At 41.6% G+C, this 27,027-nt stretch overlaps 1 protein-coding gene across 1 annotated transcript in view; it reads left to right on the top strand.

The window, feature by feature from the left end:
- Positions 1-1,689: 1,689 nt before the first annotated feature.
- SLC2A3 (solute carrier family 2 member 3) overlaps positions 1,690-27,027 on the top strand; it is an 89,446-nt gene continuing 64,108 nt past the window's right edge. The window contains exon 1 of the mRNA XM_035028291.1: positions 1,690-1,765. Coding sequence (XP_034884182.1) covers positions 1,745-1,765 — 21 coding nt within the window. The 5' untranslated portion in view covers positions 1,690-1,744. The remainder of the gene's footprint in view (positions 1,766-27,027) is intronic.

Here is a 27,027-nt window from a genome sequence, read left to right as displayed (position 1 = left end):
AGGGCCCAGCTGCAGTTGCCGGTCCGGGTGGTGGGCGCGCCGCGCTGTCCAGTGGCCGGCAGGTGGGAGGACCAGCCCGCGAGCTGGGATCGGGTCAAGGTGGGTGGAGGCCCAGAGCTGGGCTGGGCGGAGGGGAGCGGGTCCTGCGGCTCTGGAGAAACCAGCACGTCGCCTCCGAGTATTGGAGAGAATATTGGTTATTTCCCGAGCACCTACTGTGTCTCAGTCCCTGCTCTAAATGCTGGGGGTCGCACTGTGTACCAGGCAATGGCCCTGCCCTCCCGGAGCTTACATTCTAGCGAAGGGACAGACAAGAAAAACACACAGATGTATACTAAAATGCCAGACGGTGATAAATCTTATGAAGAAAATACACAATAAGATGGGGAGGGGACTGGTGTATTAACCTGGGCGAGGGAGAAGGGACGGTATATTAAATCGGGGGCGGCGGGCGGGGGGGATAGGGTGGGTCTGAGAAGTCCTTTCCCAGGAAGTGTCTTTTGACAAGAGACCTGAAGGAAGTGAGGAAGCCGTGAAGGATGGTCCAGGCAGAGGGAACTTGAAAGATGTCTACCAGGGGTTTAACTGTTAAGCGGATGAGATTAGTTTTGTAGGTTTTTGCGAGATGAAAACTGGAATTTTCTTAGAAAATTATGGATCATCCATTCATTTAATGCTATATTCCTGAAGTGTAAGAGAAGGGGAGTAAGGCCATGTGTCCTTGACAAAATACTGTTATTAATTTTGTCCCAGTTTAATACATAGACTAAATTTAGAATTTCCGTTTGTTTTCAAGAAGAACTTATCTGAATCAATTTCATAAATAACCAAGTAACATCTCCCTTTTTAACAAAAGTATATTTACTCGAGTTTAAAGAGTTATGGGCTGTTTTTGTTTGTTTCTGGATTTGTCCCCTCCCCCCACCTCCCTAAATGAGGATGACCTAGAAGACAAGAAGTAGCAGACAGGAAAGGAGAGAGATGAGACTGGGGTGAGAAGTTTGAAGAGAGAAATGGAAAGGAGAAGTCACAAGGAGGCTGTGGAATAGTCAGAGGAATGGTCTGTCCTAATTCTCTAATTGCTCCTGATAACCTCAGGAAATAATACTGGTGCTTCAACATACAACATCTCAACTGATCCCCACAACTGTGCATCCACTTCAGGAGAGGAGGGAACAGATTCAAGACTTGATAACTGGTTAAGCAGAACCATGATTTCTGACTCCACTACAGCTCGCTGAAGCACTTTAGGCCAAAGGTGGCTTATTTCCAATATTTTAAATTTTATATGGCAAAATAAGCCACATTAAGTCCCAGAATTTTGTAACAGCAAGATTACCTAACCCCTGCTTATTTTGCTAATGGGGAAACTACTAGTTGATGACAGACCAATGACTCAAAATATAAGGGTTCCCTTTTCACCATATCCAGCTCTGTCCCTTTTCTCTCCCCAGAACCCTTAACTTGATAAAATTCTTCCTACTGGCCACTGAACAAGTGGAAAGAGCTTTGTTGAAGACCCCAGAATTGAGTTAATCTAAGACATCATTAGAATTCTGTGAAGGTTTCACGTTCTTCCACAAGTATTTATTGGTGTGCCCACTAGTGGGCTAAGTCATACTTAATAAGCTCTCAAGGAGTTTAAGTAGATAGAGCGAATAAATAACTAGCCAATTACAATTTACAGGAAGCAGTACCTTGAAGAGGAGTTGGAGGGAGAGTCAATTCTTAGTATAGCAGAGAGATGGAGCGCAACAAACGGGATGTGAGTATTAAGAATTTATGTCAGATTGCTATCAAACTGTTTGTCATGGTTGTGTTAATAACCATAATACCTATCATCTTCCTAAACTTTCGTTGTCTTGATCATGTATGACATACATAAGTGGTGGTGGGAGAGACTGTTGCAGCCAATGGACTTGGTACATTCTCACATTCTCTTTTCACAATTAACCAGTATTTGCCCCTTGTGGTGTTTTGTGCTTTCATATTATCAAGAGTAATAAGAATGGTAAAATATCCATGTTCAGCATTGCAATTGCAAACAGGTCTTGGTAAAATTATACATAACTGGTCTTGGGGGAACATCCTCAAAAAGACTCATGGCTGTGTAGGTGTAAAGAGTAATACAGAGTAATATATGAATGCACGATAGAACTCTTCTTATAGAGCAGACTCTAGAGTGTAATTGAGTCCCTATTACCTTCGAAGTATTGTGATAAGAATCTCCAAAAAGGCATTAACACTTTGGAATGAGATGGGGTAGGGTAGACATCATTGGGTGGCTAAAATCACATATTGCATCAAGTCAGTGGTTTACCACATGTGATCACATCTAGAAAGACTTTAAATAAGGTTGTTTCTGGGAAATCATTGGTATCTTGAATGGCTGCCATCCTTTCCTGTCTGCTACTTCTTGTCTTCTAGGTCATCCTCATTTAGGGAGGTGGGGGGAGGGGACAAATCCAGAAACAAACAAAAACAGCCCATAACTCTTTAAACTCGAGTAAATATACTTTTGTTAAAAAGGGAGATGCTACTTGGTTATTTATGAAATTGATTCAGATAAGTTCTTCTTGAAAACAAACGGAAATTCTAAATTTAGTCTATGTATTAAACTGGGACTGCCTGATTTTTTTCCTGAACTTTTTAATAGTCATACTAAGGGAAGAAAAGCTGGGGGAGCAATTGCTCTTCCTTAACATATTTTCCAAAAGATGTACGTTTTGGAAAAATTTAAAAGCCAACACATTTTAAAAGATGATACATTTACATGACAGTTGTTAAGACTATTTTGGAAAGATGTTAGAGGAAGCACTATAAGAGCAAGATACGAAACACAAAGCCACTGTGCCCCTGCCATCCCAGACCCCTATCTAGTCCCGCCTGCTGTATACTTATTTAATAATTAGATTAGACCCTTTACTTTGTTTTCCATTTCAAAAATCACAGAATTGTCTATCTCTGTTGTTTGTGAGCTTCTAATTATGCCAACCTTATCGTTATTAAGATATCATATATTATTGTTGTTTTTATTTTAAAAGAAGTCTGTATCTATGAAACATCCCAATAATACAGAAATTACAGGACAAAGTCTCCTGAATCTTGGTAGTAATTAAGGATAAATAAAGGTTTAAGATGGTTGTTGCTGTTGTTACTTTGGACAAGGTCGTTTTGACATAGCCAGATACAAATGGCTATGAAAGTTTGTCCTATTTCATATCTATTAGCCACACTATAATTAGCTTTTTGCATGACATCTCTCTTTGCCTATTATTGTAACAACTAAATTAGATCATATATTCTAAGCACTTGGCAGAGTATTTGGCTATGTAGGGAAAAATCCAGTTCTTCCCTACTGTGATTCTTTGGGTCTACCTGGAGATAGTACCAGATTCCACAGGTTAGGGGCCCAGTCCCACTAGACTGACCCTCCCCCCAACACACTCACACACTTCAGATACCAGTTGCAAGCCCTGATTATACCCATACTTCTGACCAACTGGCCCTAGATCAGGGGTTCCAACAACCCCTCCTTTGGGTTTGACTAATTTGCTGGAGCGACTCACAGAACTCAGGAACACTTACTTATATTTACCAGTTTATTAAAGACTATGATAAAGGGTACAGATGAACAGTCAGATGAAGAGATACATAGGGCAAGTCTAGGGGGTTCCCAAGTGCAGGAGCTTCTATCCTCCTGGACTTGGGGTGAGTCACCCTCCCAGTATGCATGTGTTCACCAGCCTGAAAGCTCTCTGAAACCCCTACTATTGGGATTTTATGGAGCTTCCTCATGTAGGTATGATCAATTTCTAGCCCCTCTCCCTGCTCTGGAGGATGAGGTGGGGCTGAAACTTCAAGCTTCTGACCATGGCTTGGTCTTTCTGGTGACCAGCCCCCATCCAGGAGTCCTCTCATTAATGTAATGAGTCACCTCATTACAACAAAAGATGCTCCTAGTGCTCTCATCACTTAGGAATTTATAAGGGTCTTAGGATCTCTGTGTCAGGGATGGGGTCAAAGACAAATAATAGAACAAGAGATGCTCCTAGTATTCTTATCACTTAGAAAATCACAAGGGTTTTAAGAGCTTTGTGCCAGAAGCTAGGCATATAGAAAATATTAAATAATTGGGACCTTCCAATTATTTACATACATTGATTTGTGAGGCAGATGTTATTATCTGAATTCAAGGTTTAAGATCTTGAGATAAATTTTCAAGGTCACACAGCTAGAGCATGCTAGAGCTGGCCTGTGATCAATGTCTTTATACCAAAGCCCTCTTTCTTTTCTTTTGTTTTTCATTTTTCTTCTAGTAGACAGATCAAGAGGTTCAGAATTCAAAAACAATTGGGAGAAAGCAATCACAGTGTGAAGAAGGTAACCTACATTAGTATTCACCTGTTAGATTTTAGTTTAGGTTCAAGAGGAGATCAGGAAGGAATATAGAGTTAGAAGACTAAATCTAGGGGCACCTGAGTGGCTCAGTGGGATCATGACCTTAGGCTCAGGTCATGATCCCAGGGTCTTGAGATTGAGCCCAGCATCAGGCTCTCTGCTCAGTGGGGAGCCTGCTTCTACCTCTGTCTGCCGCTCCCCCTGCTCATGCTCTTTCTCTCTCTGACAAATAAATAAGTAAAATCTTAAAAAAAAAAAAAAAAAGAAAAAGAAAACTAAATCTAAAGACATCCAAACATCCTTGCCCTCTAGCCCTCCGTAACTCCTTAACTTGCTATGTTAGGGAATACCACAGAGGTAAAATGACACATAAACATCACTTATACAAATTATGATGGGAATCAGATATATAGTTCTTTGATTCAAGTATTGCCCCCCTAATAAAATAATTTATGGAGTAACAGGATTGTTTTTCTCAAAAATGGGTAGTTCTCTGTGATTCGGTTATTCATTCAAATATTTCAAATAGTACCTATGGTAGGTACTGTTGGTGCCAAGGACTAACCTCAAGTAGCTTATATTCTGGCAAAGGAAGTGATACATTCTATTAAGAAAAATAGGGCGCCTGGGTGGCTCAGTTGGTTAAGCGACTGCCTTCGGCTCAGGTCATGATCCTGGAGTCCCTGGATCAAGTCCCGCATCGGGCTCCCTGCTTGGCGGGGAGTGTGCTTCTCCCTCTGACCCTCCCCCCTCTCATGTACTCGCTCTCTCTCATTCTCTCTCTCTCAAATAAATAAATAAAATCTTTAAAAAAAAAAAAAAGAAAAATAAAGCAAGGTAAAGGCATAGATGTTGGGATGGGAAGTAGAATTGCATAAATAATGTGGTCAGAGAAAGCCTGTCCAACATGAATTTGAGCAGGAACCTGAGTGACAATAAAGAGCCAGCCATGAGAAGATCTGAAGGAAGTGTTTCAGATAGAGGGAAGAGTAGATGTAAAGGTGCTAGGGTAAAAAGGCTTAGCAGATTAGAGCAAAGAGTCCACAAAGTTTTCTGTGAAGAACCAGGTAGTATTTTAGGCTTTGTAGGCCCTGTGTCTCTGTTAACAACTATTCAACTCTGCTGTCATATGTTAAAGCAGGCACAGACATTATGTAAACAAATGAGCATGGGTGTGTTATAATGAAACTTTATTTATAAACACAGGAAGAGGCCTGACATCAAAAGCATAAACCATAAAAAAAAAAAAGATAATTTTGGCCTCACCAAAATTAAAAGCTTTTGTTCTAAAAAACACCAGTGAAGACGGTAAAGAGACAGGCTACAGAGAAAATATTTGCAAACCACATATTGACAAAAAGCCCTCTCAAAACTCAACAGTAACTATACTGTTAAGTCAAAACAGTGTGGTATTAGCATAACATTAGACATAGATCAATAAAATAGAACTGAGAGTCCTGAAACAAACTCCCATATGCCTATGTTCAACTTTCAACAAGGATGCCAGGACCAATCAGTGAGGAGAGAATAGCCTTTTCAACAAATGGTGCAGGGACAACTGGATAGGCACATGCAAAAGAGTGAAGTTAGACCCTTACCTCACACCATTTACAAAAATTAACTTAAAAATCTTTAAAATAAAAAAAAGAAAAGAAAATACAGACACTGAAAAGTGTTGGCAAGGATATGAAGAAATTGAAACCCTTTATACATTGCTGGTAGGAATATAAAATGGTATAGCTGCTTTGGAAAATAGGCTAGCAGTTCCTCAAAACATTAAACATAGAATCACCATATGACCCAGCAATGCTGCTCCTAGATATATACCCAAGAGAAATGAAAATGTATGTTTACACAAAAACTTAAACTTGAGTGTTCATAGTAGCATTATTCATGATAGTGGAAACAACCCAAATGTCCATCAACTGATGATTGGATAAATAAAATGTGGTATATCCATACAATGGAATATTATTTAATAATAAAAGGAAACCGTGCTGATACATGCTACAATATGGATAAAACTTGAAAACATTGTACTGAGTTTATGAAGCCAGTGACAAAAGTCCACATATTATATAATTCCATTTATATGAAATGTCTAGAATATACAAATCTATGAAGGCAAAAACAACTCTGTGAATATACTAGAAACCACTGAATTGTACACTTTGATGGTGAATTGTATAGTATGTGAGTTTTATGTCAATAAAACTGTTATTTAAAAAAGCTCAACAGTTTTTTTTTTTTTAATTTTTTTTTTTATTTATTTATTCATGAGAGACAGAGAGAGAGAGAGAGGCAGAGGGAGAAGCAGGCTCCCAAGGAGCAGGGAGCCCGATGCGGGACTCGATCCCAGGACGCTGGGACCATGACCTGAGCCGAAGGCAGACGCTTAACCATCTGAGCCACCCAGGCGCCCAAAACCTCAACAGTTTTTTAAAGAATGAGCAAAAGGGGTACCTGGCTGGCTCTGTTGATAGAGCATGAAACTCTTGATCTCGGGATTGTGAGTTCGAGCCCCATGTTGGGCGTATAGAGATTACTTTAAAAAAAAAAAGGAATAAACTATTGCTACATACAACAACTTGGATGGATCTCAAGGGAATTATACTGAGTGAAAAGAGGCAATTTTAAAAGGTTATATATGATATGATCTTGTTGTGGACTGAATATTTGTATTCCTCCCCACCCTAAATTCATTATGTTGAAATCTAATCCCCAGTGTGATGGTACTTGGAGGTGGGGCCTATGAGAGGCTATATCCCTCATGAATGGGATTTGTGCCTTTGTAAGAAGAGGCCAGAGAGCTACTTGTGTGCTTTCTCTCTGCCATGTGAGGATACAACAAGAAGGCGACTATCTGTAAACGAGGAAGAAGACCTTCACCAGAACCCAACCATGCTGGCACCCTAATCTTAGACTTCCAGCATTCAGAACTGAGAAATAAATTGTTGTTTAAGGCACCCGGTCTATGGTACTCTGTTATAGCAGCCCAAACTAAAATAGGTCCCATTTATATAACATTTTTTTAAATGATAAAAATATAGGGCGCCTGGGTGGCTCAGATGGTTAAGCGTCTGCCTTCGGCTCAGGTCATGATCCCAGGGTCCTGGGATCAAGTCCCGCAACAGGCTCCCTGCTCCTTGGGGAGCCTGCTTCTCCCTCTGCCTCTCTCTCTCTCTGCCTCTCTCTGTCTCTCATGAATAAATAAATAAAATCTTTAAAAAAAATAAATGATAAAAATATAGAGGTGGAGGACAGACTAATGGTTGCTACTGGTTGGGATCAGGAGAGTGATAACTGGCCATAGGGTGAGTAGATTTATCAATATCAATTCCCTGGTCGTGATGGTGCACTATGTTATGCAAGATGTTGCCATTAGGGGAAACTGGGTAAAGAATATATGGGATCTGTGTATTATTTCTTACAACTAGATGTGAATCTATAATTACCTCAAAAAGTTAAGAAAACAAACTACAAAAACAAAACACAAAAAACAGGTGGTAGGCTGCATTTGGCCCAAAGACCATTATAAGAACAGCAAGGAAGGAGGGTAGTGCCTCAAGGAGAAGAGTAGGAAATAAGATTGGGGAGGCAGCCCAGGGCCGGATCACCTAGGGCCTAGCAGACCATGGTGAGATGTTGGATTTTTTTTTTTTTTTTCAATATGATAAAAGGCCACTGGAAGGGTTTTGACCAGGGGAGAAATAAGAGCAGATTTATGTTTTTAAGAGGTCACTAAAACCTGTTGGTTGGAGAATAAACTGTATAGAAGCAGACAGATCTGTTATTGACATATTGGTAGAGATCACGTTGGCTTGAGTAAAGGTGGTAGTAACGGGTAGTAAAAGCAGTCAGTTCAGCAGGCAGGACTTGCTGATGAATTGGGCAGAGGGTGAGAATGTAATACAGAACTCAGTACTAGTTCCTTTGTTTTTTAACTTAAGCGATTGAGGTAGGAAAACTGGAGGAAGCACAAGTTAGTGGAGGAGTGAGCAGGAGCCTGGAGCACTTCTGGGTTTGAGATTCCCATTAGCCCTTCTTGTGGAGACATCCAATTCTGTAGCTTAGAGACCGGGTCCAAACTGGAGATTGAGATTTGATATAAATGGTATTTAAAGCCATGGGTCTGGAGGTGACAAGCCAGGGCATGAGTGTATGTAGAAAAGAGTTTTAAGGATTGGACACTGGGGACAGTCCAGCATTTAGAAATGGTGAGAAAAGGCAGGAACTAGAAACCAGGACAGACTGATGTATCAAAAGTCAAGGGAAGAAACTTATTTGAGTGATTAGGGTTTTATCAGAGGTTTTTGAGTAGTTGGGTAGGAAAGAGAGAATTGGCCATTGGAGTTGATAAGATTGAGTTTGTTGATTACCTTGACAGAAGTTGTTCAGATAGAGCAGGAGGGACAAAAGCCTACTGGAGTAGGTTTAATAGAGATGACTTAAGGAATGGGAGGACTTTTACTTTAAAGGGAGCCCAGATATGGGGCGCTCATCTTGAGAGGGACTTCCTTCCTATAGAGACAGAAGAATTATTTCCTTTCTATAAAGGAATATATGTGTTTTAAGAATTTTTTATGGTAGGGGCACCTGGATGGCTCAGTCGTTGGGTGTCTGCTTTCAGCTCCGGTCATGATCTCAGGGTCCTGGGATCGAGCCCCACATCAGGCTCCCTGCTCCGCGGGAAGCCTGCTTCTCCCTCTCCCACTCCCCCTGCTTGTGTTCCCTCTCTCGCTGTGCCTATCTCTGTCAAATAAATAAATAAAATCTTTTAAAATAATAATAATAATAAAATGGGATGCTTGGGTGTCTCAGTCGGTTAAGCTTCTGCCTTCGGCTCAGGTCATGATCCCAGGGTCCTGGGATCGAGTCCCACATAGGGCTCCCTGCTCGGCGGGAAGCCTGCTTCTCCCTCTCCCGCTCCCCCTGCTTGTGTTCCCTCTCTCACTTTGTCTCTCTCTGTCAAATAAATAAATGAAAATCTTAAAAAAAAAAAAATTTATGGTTAAAAAAATATATTTAGAATTAGCCAGCTGGACTGTTTAGATGATCCCATTTTCTTTGGCAACATCCAAAGCATCACAGTCAAGAGGCAGGTGAACATGTACCTTCTCTCCATCAGGCCTGATCAAGGCATTGGCTTTGGCTGTGTCAGTGTCACAGAGCTTCCTCACAGCCCATTTGGTCTGGTGCTTGGTGGCTTTGACATACACAGTAAATGCAAGAACACTGTGGTCTTCTTTCTTCATGGCTGAGTCAGTGGTCGGGGAGAATTGATGATGGCACAGTGGTCAAGCTTGTTTCTCCTGGGGATGCTCTTCTGAGGATGTTTGGGCTGCCTTTGGAGCCGTGGCGTGTGGCACCTTTTAGCACTGCTTTTTTGGCCTTTAAAATATTTGCTTTTGGCTTCAGCTTTGGGAGGATCAGGGGCTTCCTTCTTCACTTTCAGCATCATCTTTGTAAAAAAGGCAAGAATTTTTTTTTTTTTTTTTAATTTGACAGAGAGAGACAGCAAGAGAGGGAACACTAGCAGGGGGAGTAGGAGAGGGAGAAGCAGGCTTCCCATGGAGCAGGGAGCCCGATGCGGGGCTCGATCCCAGGACCCTGGGATCATGACCTGAGCTGAAGGCAGACACTTAACGACTGAGCCACCCAGGTGCCCCAAAAAAGCAAGAATTTTTTAAATGAACATCTAACCCCCATTTCCCTGCTTAAGAAATAGAGTCTTATAGGTAGTATAAGATTCTCCTCTAGCTTCTCACCATGTCTGAAGTCTCCACTTTTCTGAAATTTGTCTTTATCTAAGGAAAGTCTTGGTATGCGGGTGCCTGGGTGGCTCAGTCAGTTAAGCATCTGCCTTTGGCTCAGGTCATAATTCCTGGAATCCTGGAATCAAGCCCTGCATCATCAGGCTCCCTGTTTAGTGGGGAGTCTGCTTCTCCCTCTCCCTCTGACCCTTACCCCCCCCCCGTTTGTGCCTCCCTTGTATGCTCTCTCTCTCTCAAATGAGTAAATAAAAAATCTTTAAAAAAAAAAATTCTTGAGACAAGAAGGAAAGGAATCCAGTTTTCTAGTGGAGGGGCTGGCCTTAACAGATGGGAACAAGAGGCACATCATCCATTTTAACAGGAGGGAAGCTGAGTGTGTGGATACTGACAATAGTCAAACTAGTAGATTTTGTAGTGAAGTAAGAAAATGAAGAATTTGTCTTCTCTAGGTTTCCAATAAAGTTATAAATGAGATTATCAATTGAGATTGAAAAAGGAAGAAGAGATCTTAGAAATTTCAAGAGTGAGGAAAAGGTGTGAAATTGTTTTCTTGGAGAATAGAGAGTTAATTGATTTTGGAAAATAAAGCTTTGCAGAGCAGTGCTGAGAGCCCACTTGAGATTATCATCTAAATTTAATGTGAGACCAGTTAACATGGTAGTGGATTTTTCCCCACCTATGTTTGCTTATTAAGTGCAAGCAAGCAGAGTAAGTAGAGTTGGAATTAACCAAGGGTTGGGATTTCACCAAGGAATACAAGAGGAGGGGAGGAAGTGCCAGGGAATTGCAAATTTGTGCAGAGGAGTGATGAGTGAAATAATTTAAGTTGGGTGATGTGGGAAGTAAAAATAGAAGAAGAGTGATCAGCAGTGAAAACTTGATAGGGTTGATGGCTTAGAGATCCAATATCTATTAAGAAATTGTTGCAGGGCGCCTGGGTGGCTCAGTTGGTTAAGCGACTGCCTTCGGCTCAGGTCATGATCCTGGAGTCCCGGGATCGAGTCCCACATCAGGCTCCCTGCTGAGCAGGGAGTCTGCTTCTCCCTCTGACCCTCCTCCCTCTCATGCTCTCTGTCTCTCATTCTCTCTCTCACAAATAAATAAAATCTTAAAAAAAAAAAAAAAAGAAATTGTTGCAGAGGAGGTGATGGTCAGCGTGAGATGCAAGAAACAGAGGTTTTAGAAGGAATGCATTTATTAATGACCCAGACTGGGGTGGTTCCCATGGGATTAAGTGACTGAAGTGGGCTGAAAACAAGATGACTGGAAATGAGTGGACAAGGGGAGTTGAGAGGCCAGCACACTGTTTCCATGGATGACAAAGTCACTAGGAATGATGATGATAGGAGTGGCGTAACCAAGAGAATGAATCAGGTCCTAAAATTTCCAAGGAAAGAGGGGAAGTAACCCAGGATATCAGCAGATGATTACAGTATCCTGATGGCATGTACCTCAAAGGATCTGAGTTTTTGAGAAATCGTTTGGAATAGGCAATGTGGAGCTCGGTAAGAATTACAAATGAGATGCCGAATCAGTCGGTAGTACTTCAACAGCAGTGAGATACTCTAACTTGAAGTTCAGAAGGGGGATCATGGAAAAAGTGGCATTTACGCTGGACTTTGAAAGGTGAGAGAATTTTGAGAGAAATTTTTGGAAAGATCTTTCCAGGCAGAGAAAATGTTATGACGGAAGAAGAGGGAGTTTTCGCTGTCTATTCTGCTGTCTATTCGGCCCACGACTGGTGCTTCTGCGCATCCGCCTTCAGCCCCGTTGCCCGGTTGTTAACGGCGCCCTGGCGTCGCCCGAGCTCTTTCATAGTAGGCCACCAGGTGGCAGTGTATATCCGTGAGCACCCTCCCATAGCTGAGGTGAGGCAAAGGAGGTGTGGATTGGTGTATTTAGTAACGCTCGAGATGTTGTCATGGTCCTAGCAATGAAGTGGCAAAGCCCTCGAGAGAAGAGAATAAACCTGAGAACGTTTAGGCAACAGATCAGGAAGAAGATGAAAGGAAGCTGTCTCAACATAAGGGTACGATGTGTAAAAAGTAAAGGCCACGCTTTCTTATATCTCACACAAAAATAAACTCAATGGATTTAAAGCCCTAAATGTGAGACTTGAAGCCATAAAACTCCTGGAGGACGACATAGGCAATAATCTTTTAGCCACATTTTCCTAGGCCAGGGAAACAAAAGCAAAAATAAACTATTGGGACTACACCAAAATAACAAGATTCACACAGAGAAGAAAATCATCAACAAAACAAGAAGGCGACCTACTGAATGGGAGAAGATATTTGCAAATGAAGATGTGGTGTGTGTATATATAATGAAATGTTAGCCATAAAAAAGAATAAAATCTTGCCATGTGTGACAACATGGAGGGACCAAGAGGGTATTATACTAAGTGAAATAAGTCAGGACAAACACCGTATGATTTCACTTATATATGGAATCTAACATACAAATGAACAAACACATGAGCCAAAAAAAAGCAGAAACGGACCCATAAATATACAGAACACACTTTTGGTTGTCAGAAGGGAGGAGAGTATGAGAATGGGCAAAATGGGTGAAGGAGAGTGGGAGATACAGGCTTCCCAGCATGGAATGAATAAGTCATGGGGATGAAAGGCACAGCATAGGGAATATAGTTGATGGTATTCTAATAGTGTTGTACTGGGGCACCTGGGTGGCTCAGTCGGTTAAGCGACTGCCTTCGGCTCGGGTCATGATCCTGGAGTCCCGGGATCGAGTCCCGCATCGGGCTCCCTGCTCGGCGGGGAGTCTGCTTCTCCCTCTGACCCTCCCAACCCTCCCCCCTCTCATGCTCTCTCTCTCAGTCTCTCTCAAATAAATAAATAAATAAAAATCTAAAAAAAAAAAAAATAGTGTTGTATGGTGACAGACGGTAACTACACTTACTGTGAGTGTAGCATGCCATCCAGACTTGTGGAATCACTGTGTTGTACACCCTGAAGCTAATGTCAAATTGTGTGTCAAGTATACATAAGAAGAAGAAGTAAAGGCCAAAAGAAGGAACCGCAGAGAAAGGAAGAGCCTTGCAGACCTGCGGTATTACAGTGGGAAGTGGGCACCAGAGCAATACTGAAAGAAAGACAGAAGCAGTGATCTTCTCCTTCTTCTTTTCTTTCTTTCTTTTCTTTTTTTTTTGTTGTTTTTTTACTTATTTACTCACAATTTTGAATAATTTTGAAAAACTATATACCGTACCTCATGCATTTTTGAATTAACGTCTAAAATAAAAATTTTTCATGTTTAAATAGCTTCTAGGGATTAGTTTTCTGCAGTCTAATATGTTAAGTATGTGCTTTGAGGGCCTTTGCTAGACTTTCCAGTGCCTTTGTGCAAATTTGGAAAAGATGTCCCTCTGGGAAAAAGCAGAAAGAACAGGTTTTCTAGGTATGGTGCCCTTGTGCAAAGAAAAAGATGCCCCTCCTTTTGGCAGAAGATCAGGGCCTGGCCAGTGGACTGCAGACTATTGTTCAGCCTTTACTCACCTTAGGGAGCTGCATAGTCGGGTTTCGGCCTCCACTTCCCCCCTCAATAGCACAGCCATACACATAGGCTTTGTAAGTTTTTGTGTCTGGAAGCCTTTAGATATAGACATAGCTCACGAGTTTGTAGAAATACAAACCAAATGGCAAACCAGTAAGCTCATTCACACTTTCTGTAAAAAAAAGTCTGAGGTTTTTTTATTTCAAGTAAAAATGTTAATTTATATCCCTGTGTCAACCATCTTCCTTCTTAATTCTAAGACAGACAAGAACTATGGAACTTTGCATAGGGTTTCTTTACTAGTTGATGCTCCTAAAACTTTAGCACACTGGGGCGCCTGGGTGGCTCAGTCAAGTTAAGTGTCTGCCTTTGGCTTGGGCCATGATCCCAGGGTCCTGGGATGGAGCTCCCTGCTCAGCGAAGAGTCTGCTTCTCCCTCTCCCTCTACTTCTCCACCCTGGTCACACACTCTCTCTCTCTCAAATAAATAAATAAAATCTTTAAAAAAATAACTAAATTGGGGGCGCCTGGGTGACTCAGTTGGTTGGGCGACTGCCTTCGGCTCAGGTCATGATCCTGGAGTCCCGGGATCGAGTCCCGCATCGGGCTCCCTGCTCGGCAGGGAGTCTGCTTCTCCCTCTGACCCTCCCCTCTCTCATGCTTTCTCTCTCTCAAATAAATAAATAAAATCTTTATAAATAAATAAATAAATAAATAAATTGTATTTATAAATAAATAAATAAAACTTTAGCACACGTAAGAGTCACTTGGAAGGCTTGTTAGTACAGATTTCTTGGTCCCACCCTGCAGGCGTTCTGACTCTGCAGGTCTAGGGTGGAGCTGAAAATTTGCTTGTCTTCCGAGCTCCCAGGAGATGCTGATCTTGTCCATCCATGGATGATCACACTCTGAGTAACACTGGATGAAATAAGGCATTGCCTGCTTTAATATTTCCCATCAATGCCATAATGACTGCCACAGCTCTGTCCCTCAGGAGCTATGCACTCTCGGATTTTGCCTATTGCACCACAGTAACAATTTAAGATGGGTTAGAGATATGTTTTTCTTTTGCAAATGAGGAGAAAGCAGTGAAAAGTGGGAAAGAAAAAAGAGCATACCCGGCACATTCTTTTTTTTTTTTTTTAAGATTTTATTTATTTATTTGAGAGAGAGAGGACAGAGGGAGAGTGAGAGGGAGAAGCAGACTCCCCACTGAGCAAGGAGCCAGAGAGATGCGGGACTTGACTTGATCCCAGGACCCTGAAATCATGACCCGAGCTGAAGGCAGACACTTAACCGACTGAGCCACCCAGGCGCCCAAACCCAGCACATTCTGAAGAAAAGCTGCTTCATGAAAGGAAACACACGAAAGTTGAAGATCTGGAAAATTATTTCATTAAAAGTGGGTTGGAGGGGAAGGAAGGGATGAGTAGGTGGAACATAGACGATTTTTAAGGCACTGAAACTACACTGCATGATACTGTAATGGGCGATACAAGTCATTATAGGTTTGTCCAGACACATAGAATGTATAACACCAAGAGTAAACCCTAACATACACTATGGATGTTGAGTGATAATGATGTGCCAGTGTAGGTTCATCAACTATAACAAATGTAACATTCTGGTGAGGGATGTTGACAATGGATCTTCAGATAAACAAACAAAACCCCAAAGCCCTGTCATCAGAAAATAGGAACTGCAATTGGCATGAAACTGCAGTTGACATACTATCTTAAGAGGAGGTAAAGATGGGTTGCCTAATGTCCAGAGTGGGAGTTAAGGAGATACCCCGGGAAGCGAAGAAGTCATTTTGCTGTGCAAATGACACTCTGATTTCCGAAGCTACATATGAAAAGAAATGCCTCAGAGGAATGACTGCCTGTGGGGTGAGCTATTTCCTGACCTCTGGTTCAAGGAATCCTCACTTTCAGTGCTTTATGGGACTCAGCGCCCACAGCTCAGAGCTTTACAATTTCCAAAGGACTTTAACATACTCAGTCCTCCCATAATTCAGTGCCTAGCACTGATGTTATGGATCTAAACCTCAAAGCAGAACTTAGCCAAGGTATACTGTTTGTAATAGGCTTTTGCACTTAATACCATATATTCTTTCTAACGCCTGAAGCTGCATAGTATAAAGCTGATCGTTTGTGCTATTGGAAGCTATTGTATCCTTAAACCACAGTATTTATGACCACTATCCAGTAGCAGATTTCCTTTTATTTATTTATTTTTAAAGATTTTATTTATTTACTTGGGGGGGGGCAGCACAGGCAGGGGGGAGGGGCAGAGGGAGAGGGAGAAGCAGACTCCCAGCAGGGAGCCCAATGGAGGGCCTGATCCCAGGACCTGAGCCTAAAGCAGACGCTTAACTGAGCCACCCAGGCGCCCCTCAGATTTCCTTTTATAATTGTGTTTTACTCAATATTAAGTATTTTTTCATATGTTTCATTTCTGTAGCTGAGATAAATGGATGGGGGGGGGCAGAAATGAACCAGAAGTATGCTGGGTGACTGGACAATCTACACATGAATAATTGAAAATTATTAGTATCATATTCCTCAGCATAAGGAGAGGCAAGAAGAACTTTTATTTATTGACATTATATTAGGTACTTTGCCACTTTATCTGATTTAATCCTCCTGACAACCTATGAGATGGAACTTTAGCTACCTGGTTTGGGTTGCTAGATAAAATAGTTTTTTGGTATCAGTATGTCTCAAACATTGCATGGATGTATTAATAGTATAAAAAGTGTTCACCATTCATTTGAAATTCAATTTTAATGGCGTTCTGTTTGGTTTTTGCTAAATCTGGCAACTCACCTGTTTCTTTTTCATCCCTCAAGTTAAGAATGAATTCTCTTCAAAACCCATTTCACTTCTTAAACAAATTGCCTAGCTAATACAGACATATGTCAGAGATAGTGCAGGTTCAGTTCCAGACAAGCACAATAAAACATATCACAATAAAGCAAGTCAAATGAATTTTATGGCTTCCCAGTGCATACAAAAGTTATGTGTATACTATACCATAGTCTATTAAGTATGCACTGGCATCATGCTAAATTTAAGAACAATGTACGTATCTTTTTTTTATATAAGATTTTATTTATTTGTCAGAGCGCACAAACGGGGAGCAACAGGCAGAGGCAGAGGGAGAAGCAGACTCCCTGCTGAGCAAGGAGCCCAATGCAGAACTTGATCCCAGGACCCCGAGATCATGACCTGAGCCAAAGGCAGGTGCTTAACCGACTGAGCCATCCAGGTGTCCACAATGTACATATCTTAATTTAAAAATACTTTATTGCTTAAAAATGCTAACCATCATCTGAGCTTTCAACCAGTGGTAATCTTTTTGCTAGTGGAGGGTCTTGCCTTGAGATTAATGACTGATGACTGATCAGGGTGGTGGTTGCTAAAGACTGGGGTGGTTGTGACAGTTTCTTTCTTTCTTTTTTTTTTAAGTAAGCTCTAGGCCCAACATGGGGCTTGAATTCAAGACCCCAGATCAAGAGTCCCATGCTCTACCAACTGTGCCAGCCAGGCACCCCAAGACAATTTCTTAAAATAAGAAAACAGTGAAGTCTGCCCCCCCATTGATTGATTCTTCCTTTCACAAATGATTTCTCTGTAGTGCACGATGCTGTTCGATAGCATTTCACTCACAGTAGAACTTCTTTCAAAATTGGAGTCAATCCTCTCAAACCCTGCTGCTGTCTTATCAACTAAGATTATGTGATATTCTAAATCCTTTGTTGTCATTTCTACAATCTTCACAGCATCTTCAACAGGAGTAGATTCCATCTCAAGAAACCACTTTCTTTGCTCCTCCATAAGAAGCAAGTCCTCATCTGTTCAAGTTTGATCATGTGATTGGAGCAATTCAGTCACATCTTCAGGCTCCACTTCCGACTGCAATTCTCTTGCTGTTTCCATCCCATCTGCAGTTCCTTCTCCACAGAGATCATGAACTTCTCAAAGTCATCAGTGAGAGCTGAAATCACCTTCTTCCAAACTCCTGTTCATGTTGATACTGTGACCTCTTCCCATGAATCACAAATGTTCTTTTTTTTTTTTAAGATGTTATTTATTTGACAGAGAGAAAACACAAGCAGGCGAAGTGGCAGGCAGAGGGAGAGGGCAGACGCTTAACCGACTGAGCCGCCCAGGCACCCTGAATCATGAATGTTCTTAATGGCATCTGAAATGGTGAATCCCTGGGACACCTGCGTGGTTCAGTTGGTTAAGCGTCCAACTCTTGATTTCGGCTCAAGTCATGATCTCAGGGTCGTGGGATCAAGCCCTGCATCAGGCTCTGTGCTCAGCAGGGAGTCTGCTTAAGGATTCTCTCCCTCTCCCTCTGCCCTTCCCCCTGCTCACACACACGCTCATGGTCTCTCTCTTTTCCCCCCACCAAAATAAATAAATAAATCTTAAAATGGTAAATCCCTTCCACAAAATTTTTTATTTGCTTTGCCCAGGTCCATCAGAGGAATCACTACCTGTGTTAGCTATAGCTATGTTAGCCTCACAAAATGTACTTCTTAAATAATAAGACTTGAGGAGTGCATGGGTGGCTCAGTTGGCTAAGCGTCCAACTCCTGATTTTGGCTTAGGTCATGATCTCAGGGTCCTGGAATTAAGCCCCACATTAGGCTCTGTGCTCAGCAGGGAGTCTGCTTGAGATTCTCTCTTTTGCTCTCCCTCTGCCCCTCCCCCTGTATGTGCATGCACTCTCTTTCTCAAATAAATAAATATTAAATAATAATAATAAGACTTGAAGTAGACTTATTCTTTGATCCACAGGCTACAGAATGGATGGTGTATTAGCAGTAATGAAAACAGTGTGAATCTCATTGGACATCTCCATCAGAGCTCTTGGGTGATCAGATGCATTCTCAATGAGCAGTCATATTTGAAAGGAATATTTTCTTCTGGGCAATAGGTCTCAACAGTGGGCTTAAAATACTCAGTAAACTGGGCGCCTGGGTGGCTCAGTTGGTTAAGCGACTGCCTTCGGCTCAGGTCATGATCCTGGAGTCCCTGGATCAAGTCCCGCATCGGGCTCCCTGCTCGGCGGGGAGCCTGCTTCTCCCTCTGACCCTCCCCCCTCTCATGTACTCGCTCTCTCTCATTCTCTCTCTCTCAAATAAAAAAAAAAAACAAAAAAAAAACTCAGTAAACCATGTTGTAAACAGATGTGCTGTCATCCAGGCTGTGCAGTTCCATTTAGAGAGCACAGGCAGAGTAGACTTAGCAAAATTCTTGAGCATAGTTTGTTCAGATGGTGAATGAGCATTGGCTTCAGCTTACTCACCAGCTGCATTAGCCGTTACAAGAGAGTCAGCCTGTCCTCTGAAACTTTGAAGCCAGGCACTGACTTCTTTCTAGCTATGAAAGCTAGATGACATCTTCTTTCTTTCTCTTTCTTTCCTTGTTTCTCTCCTTCCTTCTTTCTTTCTAAGCTTGTTTGTATTTTTTTTTTTTTTTCAGATTTTATTTATTTGACAGAGAAAGCACAAGCAGAGGGAGAGAGAGGGAGAAGCAGGCTCCCTGCTGAGCAAGGAGCCCGATGCGGGACTCGATCCCAGGACCCTGGGATCACGACCCAGGCCGAAGGCAGCCGCTCAACCAACTGAGCCACCCAGGCGTCCCTTTATTTATTTATTTATTTATATTTATTTATTTGACAGAGAGAGAGAGAGCACAAGCAGGGGGAGCGGCAGGCAGAGGGAGAAGCAGGGTCCCTGCTGTGCAGGGAGCCTGATGTGGGACTCGATCCCAGGACCCCAGGATCATGACCTGAGCCAAAGGCAGACGCTTGGCAGACGCTTAGCCGACTGAGCCACCCAGGCGTCCCCATACCTTCTTTCAATAAAAGGCAGTCTGTCTACATTTAACATCTGTTGCTTAGTGTAGCCACCTTCATTAATGATCTGAGCTAGATCTTCTGGAGAACTTGCTGTAGCTTCTACATCAGCACTTGCTGCTTCACCTTCACTTGTATGTTACAGAGACGGCTTCTTTCCTTGAACCCCATGAACCAACCTCTGCTAGCTTCAAACTCTTCTTCTGCAGCTTCCTCATCTCTCTTAGTCTTCCTAGAATTGAAGAGACTTAGGGCGTTGCTCTGGATTAGGCTTTGGCTCAAGGGACTGTTGTGGCTGGTTTGATCTTCTATCCAGACCACTGAAACTTTTTCCATATCAGCAATGAGGCTGTTGCATTTCCTTATCTTTCCGTGTTCACTGGAATAACACTTTTTACTTCCTTCAAGAACTTTTCCTTTGTATTTACAACTTGGCTAACTGTTTGGTGCAAGAGGCCTGTCTCAGCTTTCACCATGCCTTCCTCACTAAGCTTAATCATTTCTAGCTTTGATTTAAAGTGAGAGATTTACAACTCTTCCTTTCACTTGAACACTTAGAGACTATCATAGGGTTATTAAGTGATCTAATTTCAATATTGTTGTGTCTCAGGAAATAGGGAGGCCTGAGGGGAGGGAGAGAGTCAGGGGAATGGCCAGTTAGTGGGGCACTTAGGACACACTAACATTTATCCATTAAGGTCATCATCTTATATGGGCACATTCGGGGGCACCCCAAAACAGTTACAGTAGTAACATCAAAGACCACTGATCATAGATTGCCATAACAAATATAATAATAATGAAAATTAAATATTGTGAGAATTACCAAATGTGACAGGGATACCAAGTGAGCAAATGCTGTTGGAAAAACGTTGCTGATAGACTTGCTCAACACAGGGTTGCCACAAACCTTAAATTTATAAAAAATGCGATATCTGCAAAGCACAGTAAAGCAAGCAAAGCAAAGTGCAGTAAAACAAGGTATGCCTGTAATTTTGTCTCACTGGTGATTGGATTCTAAGAGGGGCTGAAAGTTAGAGGCAAAAGGTTGTTAAATGTTTTGGATAACTTTTACAGGAATCTACTGAAGGAACTGTAGGAAATCCCAGAAATTTAATTAATATTATTCCCAGATTTTTCAGAGTCTCAAGTCCTCAATCCTAATTTCAGTGAAGAATGATTTTTTTCTCCTTACCTACCAGCCTTATGAATAGATATGTTGGTGAAATCTCACATTGAGAATTGTAAAATTTTTAAATGGGAAGAGACCTTAGAGATTGTCTAATTTTTTGAGTTTTCAGAACCTGACTCTGACCCATAAGCAAGAACCATTGTCTCCAGGCCTTTGCAGGTGGAGATTCCCCTACCTACTGCCAGGGGGTGTCAGCGTGCCTCACCTTTCCCCTTCTCTTGCCTAGGCTCCCTCCCACACACCTCTCCCTGAGTACCCAACATTCCAAATAGTTTTTGTTCTGAGGTTATAAAGTGTTATCTATGGCTCCAAAGTGGCAATGATAAAAGCCAAGCAGGAGAAAGAAAGTGATATGGAACAATTAGAGATGAAAATAAACATGCCCCAGACGTGGGGAAATCCCCGTGGTGAAAGTGTGGCGCGCCTGAGGGAGAATAGCTCTTTCCAACATGAGAGAGAGAGAGGGAGAGGTCAGTCCGCACAGGCTCTTTATAGTGCATAAATGAGAGGTTATTCTTCCCAAACCAATAGAACTCAAGGTCATGAATGCTAAAGGGGAGTAAATGCCAAGTTAGTCAGCACCTGATCTTCTAATGAATATGTAATCTTGTCTCTGTTCTGGAGAAACAAACTGAGATTAGCTGAAATATTTTCTAAAAGACTTTCTTCTGCAAGGAGGGCCACCAGCTCTCAGAAAGGCTCTCCTCCATGATCAGCTAGCACATATCTAGAAGCTTACCAGTGGCTTTAAGTCATAAGACTATCTGTCTATGGGTATACAGAGAACTGTGCCAAAGACTCAATATAAAATAGTTGATCAGTAAATGTTTGACTGAATACCCCCAGGTCAGGTTCTGTATTATTTTTCCTGCTTTGTCACAACTATTTCTATATCTTATTTTTGCCATCTGAAGTTTAAGAAAAACCAAATCAAACAAGAAATCATAAGATCTGCCTCTCAAGGAAATTTACTTGAAAACAGAGGTTTGCATGAGGTTTATATTTTGAGTCTTTTCGATACGTGGTATTCTGAGCCCGCCTGCCAGGACCTCAGTTCAAGTCATTGTCATCTTTTGTATAAAAGCCCCTAAAGAGTTTTAGTAAGCTTAGTCAGTAATCTTTCTAAAATTCATGCTCATGTTATTAGTGTGCTAATCTGTGGTACTCAGAATAAAGTCCAAACTCCTTAACCTAGCATATTAGGTTTTTTGTGTTATGAACCCTTCTTGCTTCCCAGCCTCTTCTCATCCCTTGGCCCTCTATACTTCCATGCAGAAATTTCTGCAGGATCACAAACATACCATACTCTATCCTTCAAGCTCCTTCTTACACTGTACCCTCAACCCAGAACACTATTTTCTCCTATCTCCCTCCCTCCTATATTGTCCGGGCAACTAGCAGCAAGCCTTCAGGTCTTTCTCAACTTACCTTCTCGAAGAGGAAGCCTTCCTGGACACTGCCACACCCTTCCTTCTGCCTCAATTTTGTATCTCTACCCCAAGTCCCTATGCGAGACGGGAAGCCATGCACGGCTGGGGTGTGGGGGAAGCATTCACATAAACTCCCATGCACATGGTAATCTGGGGGGTGCACAGTCTTCTGTGGGGTCACCATGGGATTTATGAGTCTCATAGGTCTCTTATGCTTCTATCTCTCTTAAGACTGATAATTCTGTAGTGACTTGGGCTATTGCCATTCTGCCCCACATAACTGCTCCTTTATAATACTAGGCCCTTTACTCAGTGCTGGAAGAAAATGAAGGGAAACTAAAGAAATTACTGTGTGCATTCAAGTTCATACATATTATGGCTAGGCCTATAATAGAACTGTAAAAAAAAAAAAAGTACTGTGTAAGTCCTCAGAAGAGCATAATTAATTGTTTCTGAGCATTGAAAAGAGCACAAGCGGAGGGACATTTGAGCTGGGCTTTAAAGGTATGGCAACTGGCAGAAACAGTAAATAACTATATTACAGAGAGAGAAAATATGACACAAAGAGTACAGAGGTGGGATGCCTGGGTGGCTCAGTCAGTTAAGTGTCTGACTCTTAATTTTGGCTCAGGTCATGATCTTGGGGTCCTGGGATTGAGCCCCGCATGAGGCTCCTCACTCGACAGGGAGTCTGCTTGTCTCCCTCTCCCTCTGCCCCTCCCCCTACACCCTCTTTTTCTCTCTCTCAAACAAATAATTTTTTTTTAAAAAAAGAGTACAGAGGTAGTCTGTGTGATCAGATTAAGTAGGAGGGAATGAGGAGGATGGAAAGGTCAGTTGTGTAAGGTTTGGAGTGCTCCTATGAATTTTATACTGCAGAAAGCAGTCATTGAAGAATTTTGAACACAACAGTGATATAATTAGATCAGTGTTTAAAAATGTTTTTCACTATTATTTGTTACTCCCAAACAGAGCATGCTTAATTCTTTTTTTTTCCTTCTTCATTTATTCCAGAAAAATATATCTCAGATAAAGTGCTGAAAAGTTTTTATAATCCCACTCATTAGAGTTAACCATTTGGTATAATGCTCCATATTTTTTCCTGTGCACATGTACATGTGTGTAATGTGTTTATATATAACTCATTCATTTATAAGAATGAGATCATTCTAATCATACTTTGCCCTTTTTGAAGTAATAGTATCTTCTTTTTTTTAAGATCTTAATTTATTTATTTGAGAGAGAGCGCATGCATGCACACGGGGTGGGGGGGTGGAGAGGGGAGAAGGAGCAGAGGGAGAGGGAAAAGCAGACTCCTGCTAAGCAGGGAGCCAGACGTAGGGCTGGACATGGGGCTCAACATGGGGCTCAATCTGAGGACCCTGAGATCATTACCTGAGCTGAAGGTAGACGCTTAACCGACTGAGCCACCCAGGTGCCCCATAGTGAGTATCTCCTGTGAGGGGGCAGATCACATAAACATAATCAACTACAACAAAAACATGAGCATATTAAATATAGTCTACTTCATTAATAATAATCAGTATAGAGGGCGCCTGGGTGGCTCAGATGGTTAAGCGTCTGCCTTCGGCTCAGGTCATGATCCCAGGGTCCTGGGATCGAGTCCCACATCGGGCTCCCTGCTCCTTGGGAGCCTGCTAAAAAAAAAAAAAAGAAAATAATAATCAGTATAGAAATGATATCCTATTTTTGCCTATGAGACTGGACAAGTTTAAAAGAATGATCAAGGGGCATATCTGGGTAGCTCAGTCAGTTAAGTGTCCAACTCTTGATTTTGGCTCAGGTCATGATCTCAGAGTCATGAGATTGAGCCTCATGTTGCATCGGGTTCTGTGGGGAACCTGTTTAAGATTCTCTCTCTCCCTCTGCTCCTCCCGCCTTTGTATGTGTGCTAGCTCTTGGGGGTGGGGGGGAGGGGGTGAAGAATGATCAATATTTAGTTTGGGTGGAAATATAATAAGATACTCTACACACTTGGTGGGAATAAAAATTAGTACTTTAGGAAAGGGAAATCTACCAATTCTTTTCAAAATTTAAAATATAACTACCTTTGAAGTAGCAGTTTTCTATCTATAAATTTTTCCTACAAAATTCTCTCAGAAGTTCACAAGGATAAATGCACAAAGATGTTTATTGCAGCATTATTTGCAATAGCAATGCATCCTAAATGGAAAATAAATTATGGTGTCCACTACCATATTATGGGCCACTGTGTAGCATATGGAAATGTACTGATATAAAAGAATGTTCATGATACATTGTTGAGTGAAAAAATATCAGAATGGTAAAATGATATATGTATTTATATAACACCATTTTTTAAATTATACATATAGGGGCGCCTGGGTGGCTCAGTCATTAAGCGTCTGCCTTTGGCTCAGGTCATGATCCCAGGGTCCTGGGATCGAGCCCCGCATCGGGCTCCCTGCTCCGCGGGAAGCCTGCTTCTTCCTCTCCCACTCCCCCTGCTTGTGTTCCCTCTCTCACTGTGTCTTTCTCTGTCAAATAAATTTTTAAAATCTTTAAAAATAAATAAATAAATAAATTATACATATATACAGAGAGCATGTGTATGTATTCATCTATAATGTGTGTACATATATGTGTGTCATGTATTGTGTATACACACCCCCAGAGTTTAACCAGTTAATCTTGAAATTGAATAGGAATGCAGTGGATGTCTTTAACTTTTTACTTTTTATATTTGTGTACTTTTTACTTTTTTTTTTACAATGAACATAAATTATTTTAAATACATATTTTAGGGGCACCTGGGTGGTTCAGTCGTTAAGCGCCTGCTTCGGCTCAGGTCATGGTCCCAGGGTCCTGGGATCAAGCCCCGCAAGGGGCTCCCTGCTCAGTGGGAAGCCTGCTTCTCCCTCTCCCACTCCCCCTGCTTGTGTTCCCTCTCTCACTGTGTCTCTCTCTGTCAAATAAATAAATAAAATCTTAAAAATAAATAAATATATATACTTTAACATATATATATTTTTTACAATGAACATATATTCTATACAGTGAAGAGGGGCGCCTGGCTGGCTCAGCCAGTATAGCACGAGGCTCTTGATCGCAGGGTCTTAAGTTCGAGCCCCACGTTGGGTATAGCACTTACTTGAAAAAAAGGAGTAAAATAGACAGTGAAGAAACATATACCTAGACATGTTTTCAAGTCAATATATATAGTTTACATTTTATTCTTTTTAATAATGACATAGTATTTTATTGATAGCTGTACCATTTATTCATTCTATAGTTATTGAAAGCCCACTCTACAGGAGATACCAAGCGGGGCATTGAAGGAAGCAACAAGCACTTAAAACAGAAATTAATGGAGAAGGATCTTCTTTAAGGAAGAGTGAGCAGGGAAGGCCTTTCTTAGTAGTGACATTGAAGCTGGGACCTAAAAGAATATGCTAGCTGTGGAAGAAAAGAGCATTCTTGGCAGAGGGAACATATTTAGAGGGCCCTAAGCAACAGAGTATTTCCTGGGAAACTGAAAAAATATCAATGTTGTAACTGGTAAGTAAGGGGGAGTAATAGTGCAAGGTGAGATTATAGGCAACATTTTTAATTTTAATTTTTTTTTTTTTAAGATTTTTATTTATTTATTTGGCAGAAAGGGAGAGCGCACAAGCAGGGGGAGGGGCAGAGGCAGAGGGAGTCCCAGGCCTCTGGGACCATGACCTGAGCAGAAGGCAGATGCTTAACCTACTGAGCCACCCAGGCGCCCGACATTTAAAAATAAATAAATAAATAAATTTCCTACGTGCACCTGGGTGGCTCAGTCGTTAAGCGTCTGCCTTTGGCTCGGGTCATGATCCCAGGGTCCTGGCGGGGAGCCTGCTTCTCCCTCTCCCACTCCCCCTGCTTGTGTTCCCTCTTTTGCTATTGTCTCTGTCAAATAAATAAATAAAATCTTAAAAAAAAAAAGTAAATTAAACCTATAGCAAGTTTCAAAACTAAAGGTCTGTGAATTGCACCTTATACTCCCAGGAAGCAGCCCATTGGCCATGAAGCTAATAAAGCTTCAGTTTCAAGGCCCTTCCTTTGCAGAGGCCCCTTTTAAGGCCCTGGGGGCGGGGGTAGAGGTGGGAGCTAACCTGTTCCCAGTTGTTAAGCATCTGCCTTCGGCTCAGGTCATGGTCCCAGGGTCCTGGGATCGAGCCCTACATCAGGGATCCCTGCTGTGCGGGAAGCCTGCTTCTCCCTCTCCCACTCCCCCTGCTTGTGTTCCCTCTCTCGCTGTCTCTCTCTCTGTCAAATAAATAAAATAAAATCTTAAAAAATAAATAAATAAAAATAAACTTCCTTAGACATTTGTCTTGTTTCCAGACTTTTCCTCCAACTCCATGCTACAGTGATCATCTTTATACTTTAATCTGCATATACTGTGGCAGTATCTTGTAGGATCCCTGCACGGTAAAAATCATGGCTCAAAAAGTATAAATATTCAAATTTTAGTAGATATTGTCAAGCTGTTATCTAAAAAGGTTTACAAATTTTACATTTACTTCCAAGTGTCTATTTTCTAAAACTTGAGCCAGGCCTTGGTATTGTCGGTCATCAACTTGTCATAATTTTTACCAATAGGCCCTGTAGGAGAAACAAAACAAAACAAAACAAAAACCCTTTTTATTTTTGTTTGTTTTGTTACTAAATTTGGATGTCTTTTTGTTTTGGCCATTACTGATTCTTCCCGTACGAATGCTTGTTCCTGTGCTTGGCCTATTATTGTCTTTTATTGTTCGCTTTTTTTTATTGCTCTGAAAGATTTCTTTGTATATTATGAAAATTAAGCCTTTGTCCTATGAGTTGCACG

This window comes from Mirounga leonina, unplaced genomic scaffold (assembly GCF_011800145.1).
Source record: "Mirounga leonina isolate KUSES-001 unplaced genomic scaffold, KU_Mleo_1.0 Mir_201, whole genome shotgun sequence".
Taxonomy (NCBI): Eukaryota; Metazoa; Chordata; class Mammalia; order Carnivora; family Phocidae; genus Mirounga; species Mirounga leonina.
The sequence above is the reverse complement of the archived record's forward strand: the minus strand, read 5'-3'. Positions and strand labels throughout refer to the sequence as shown.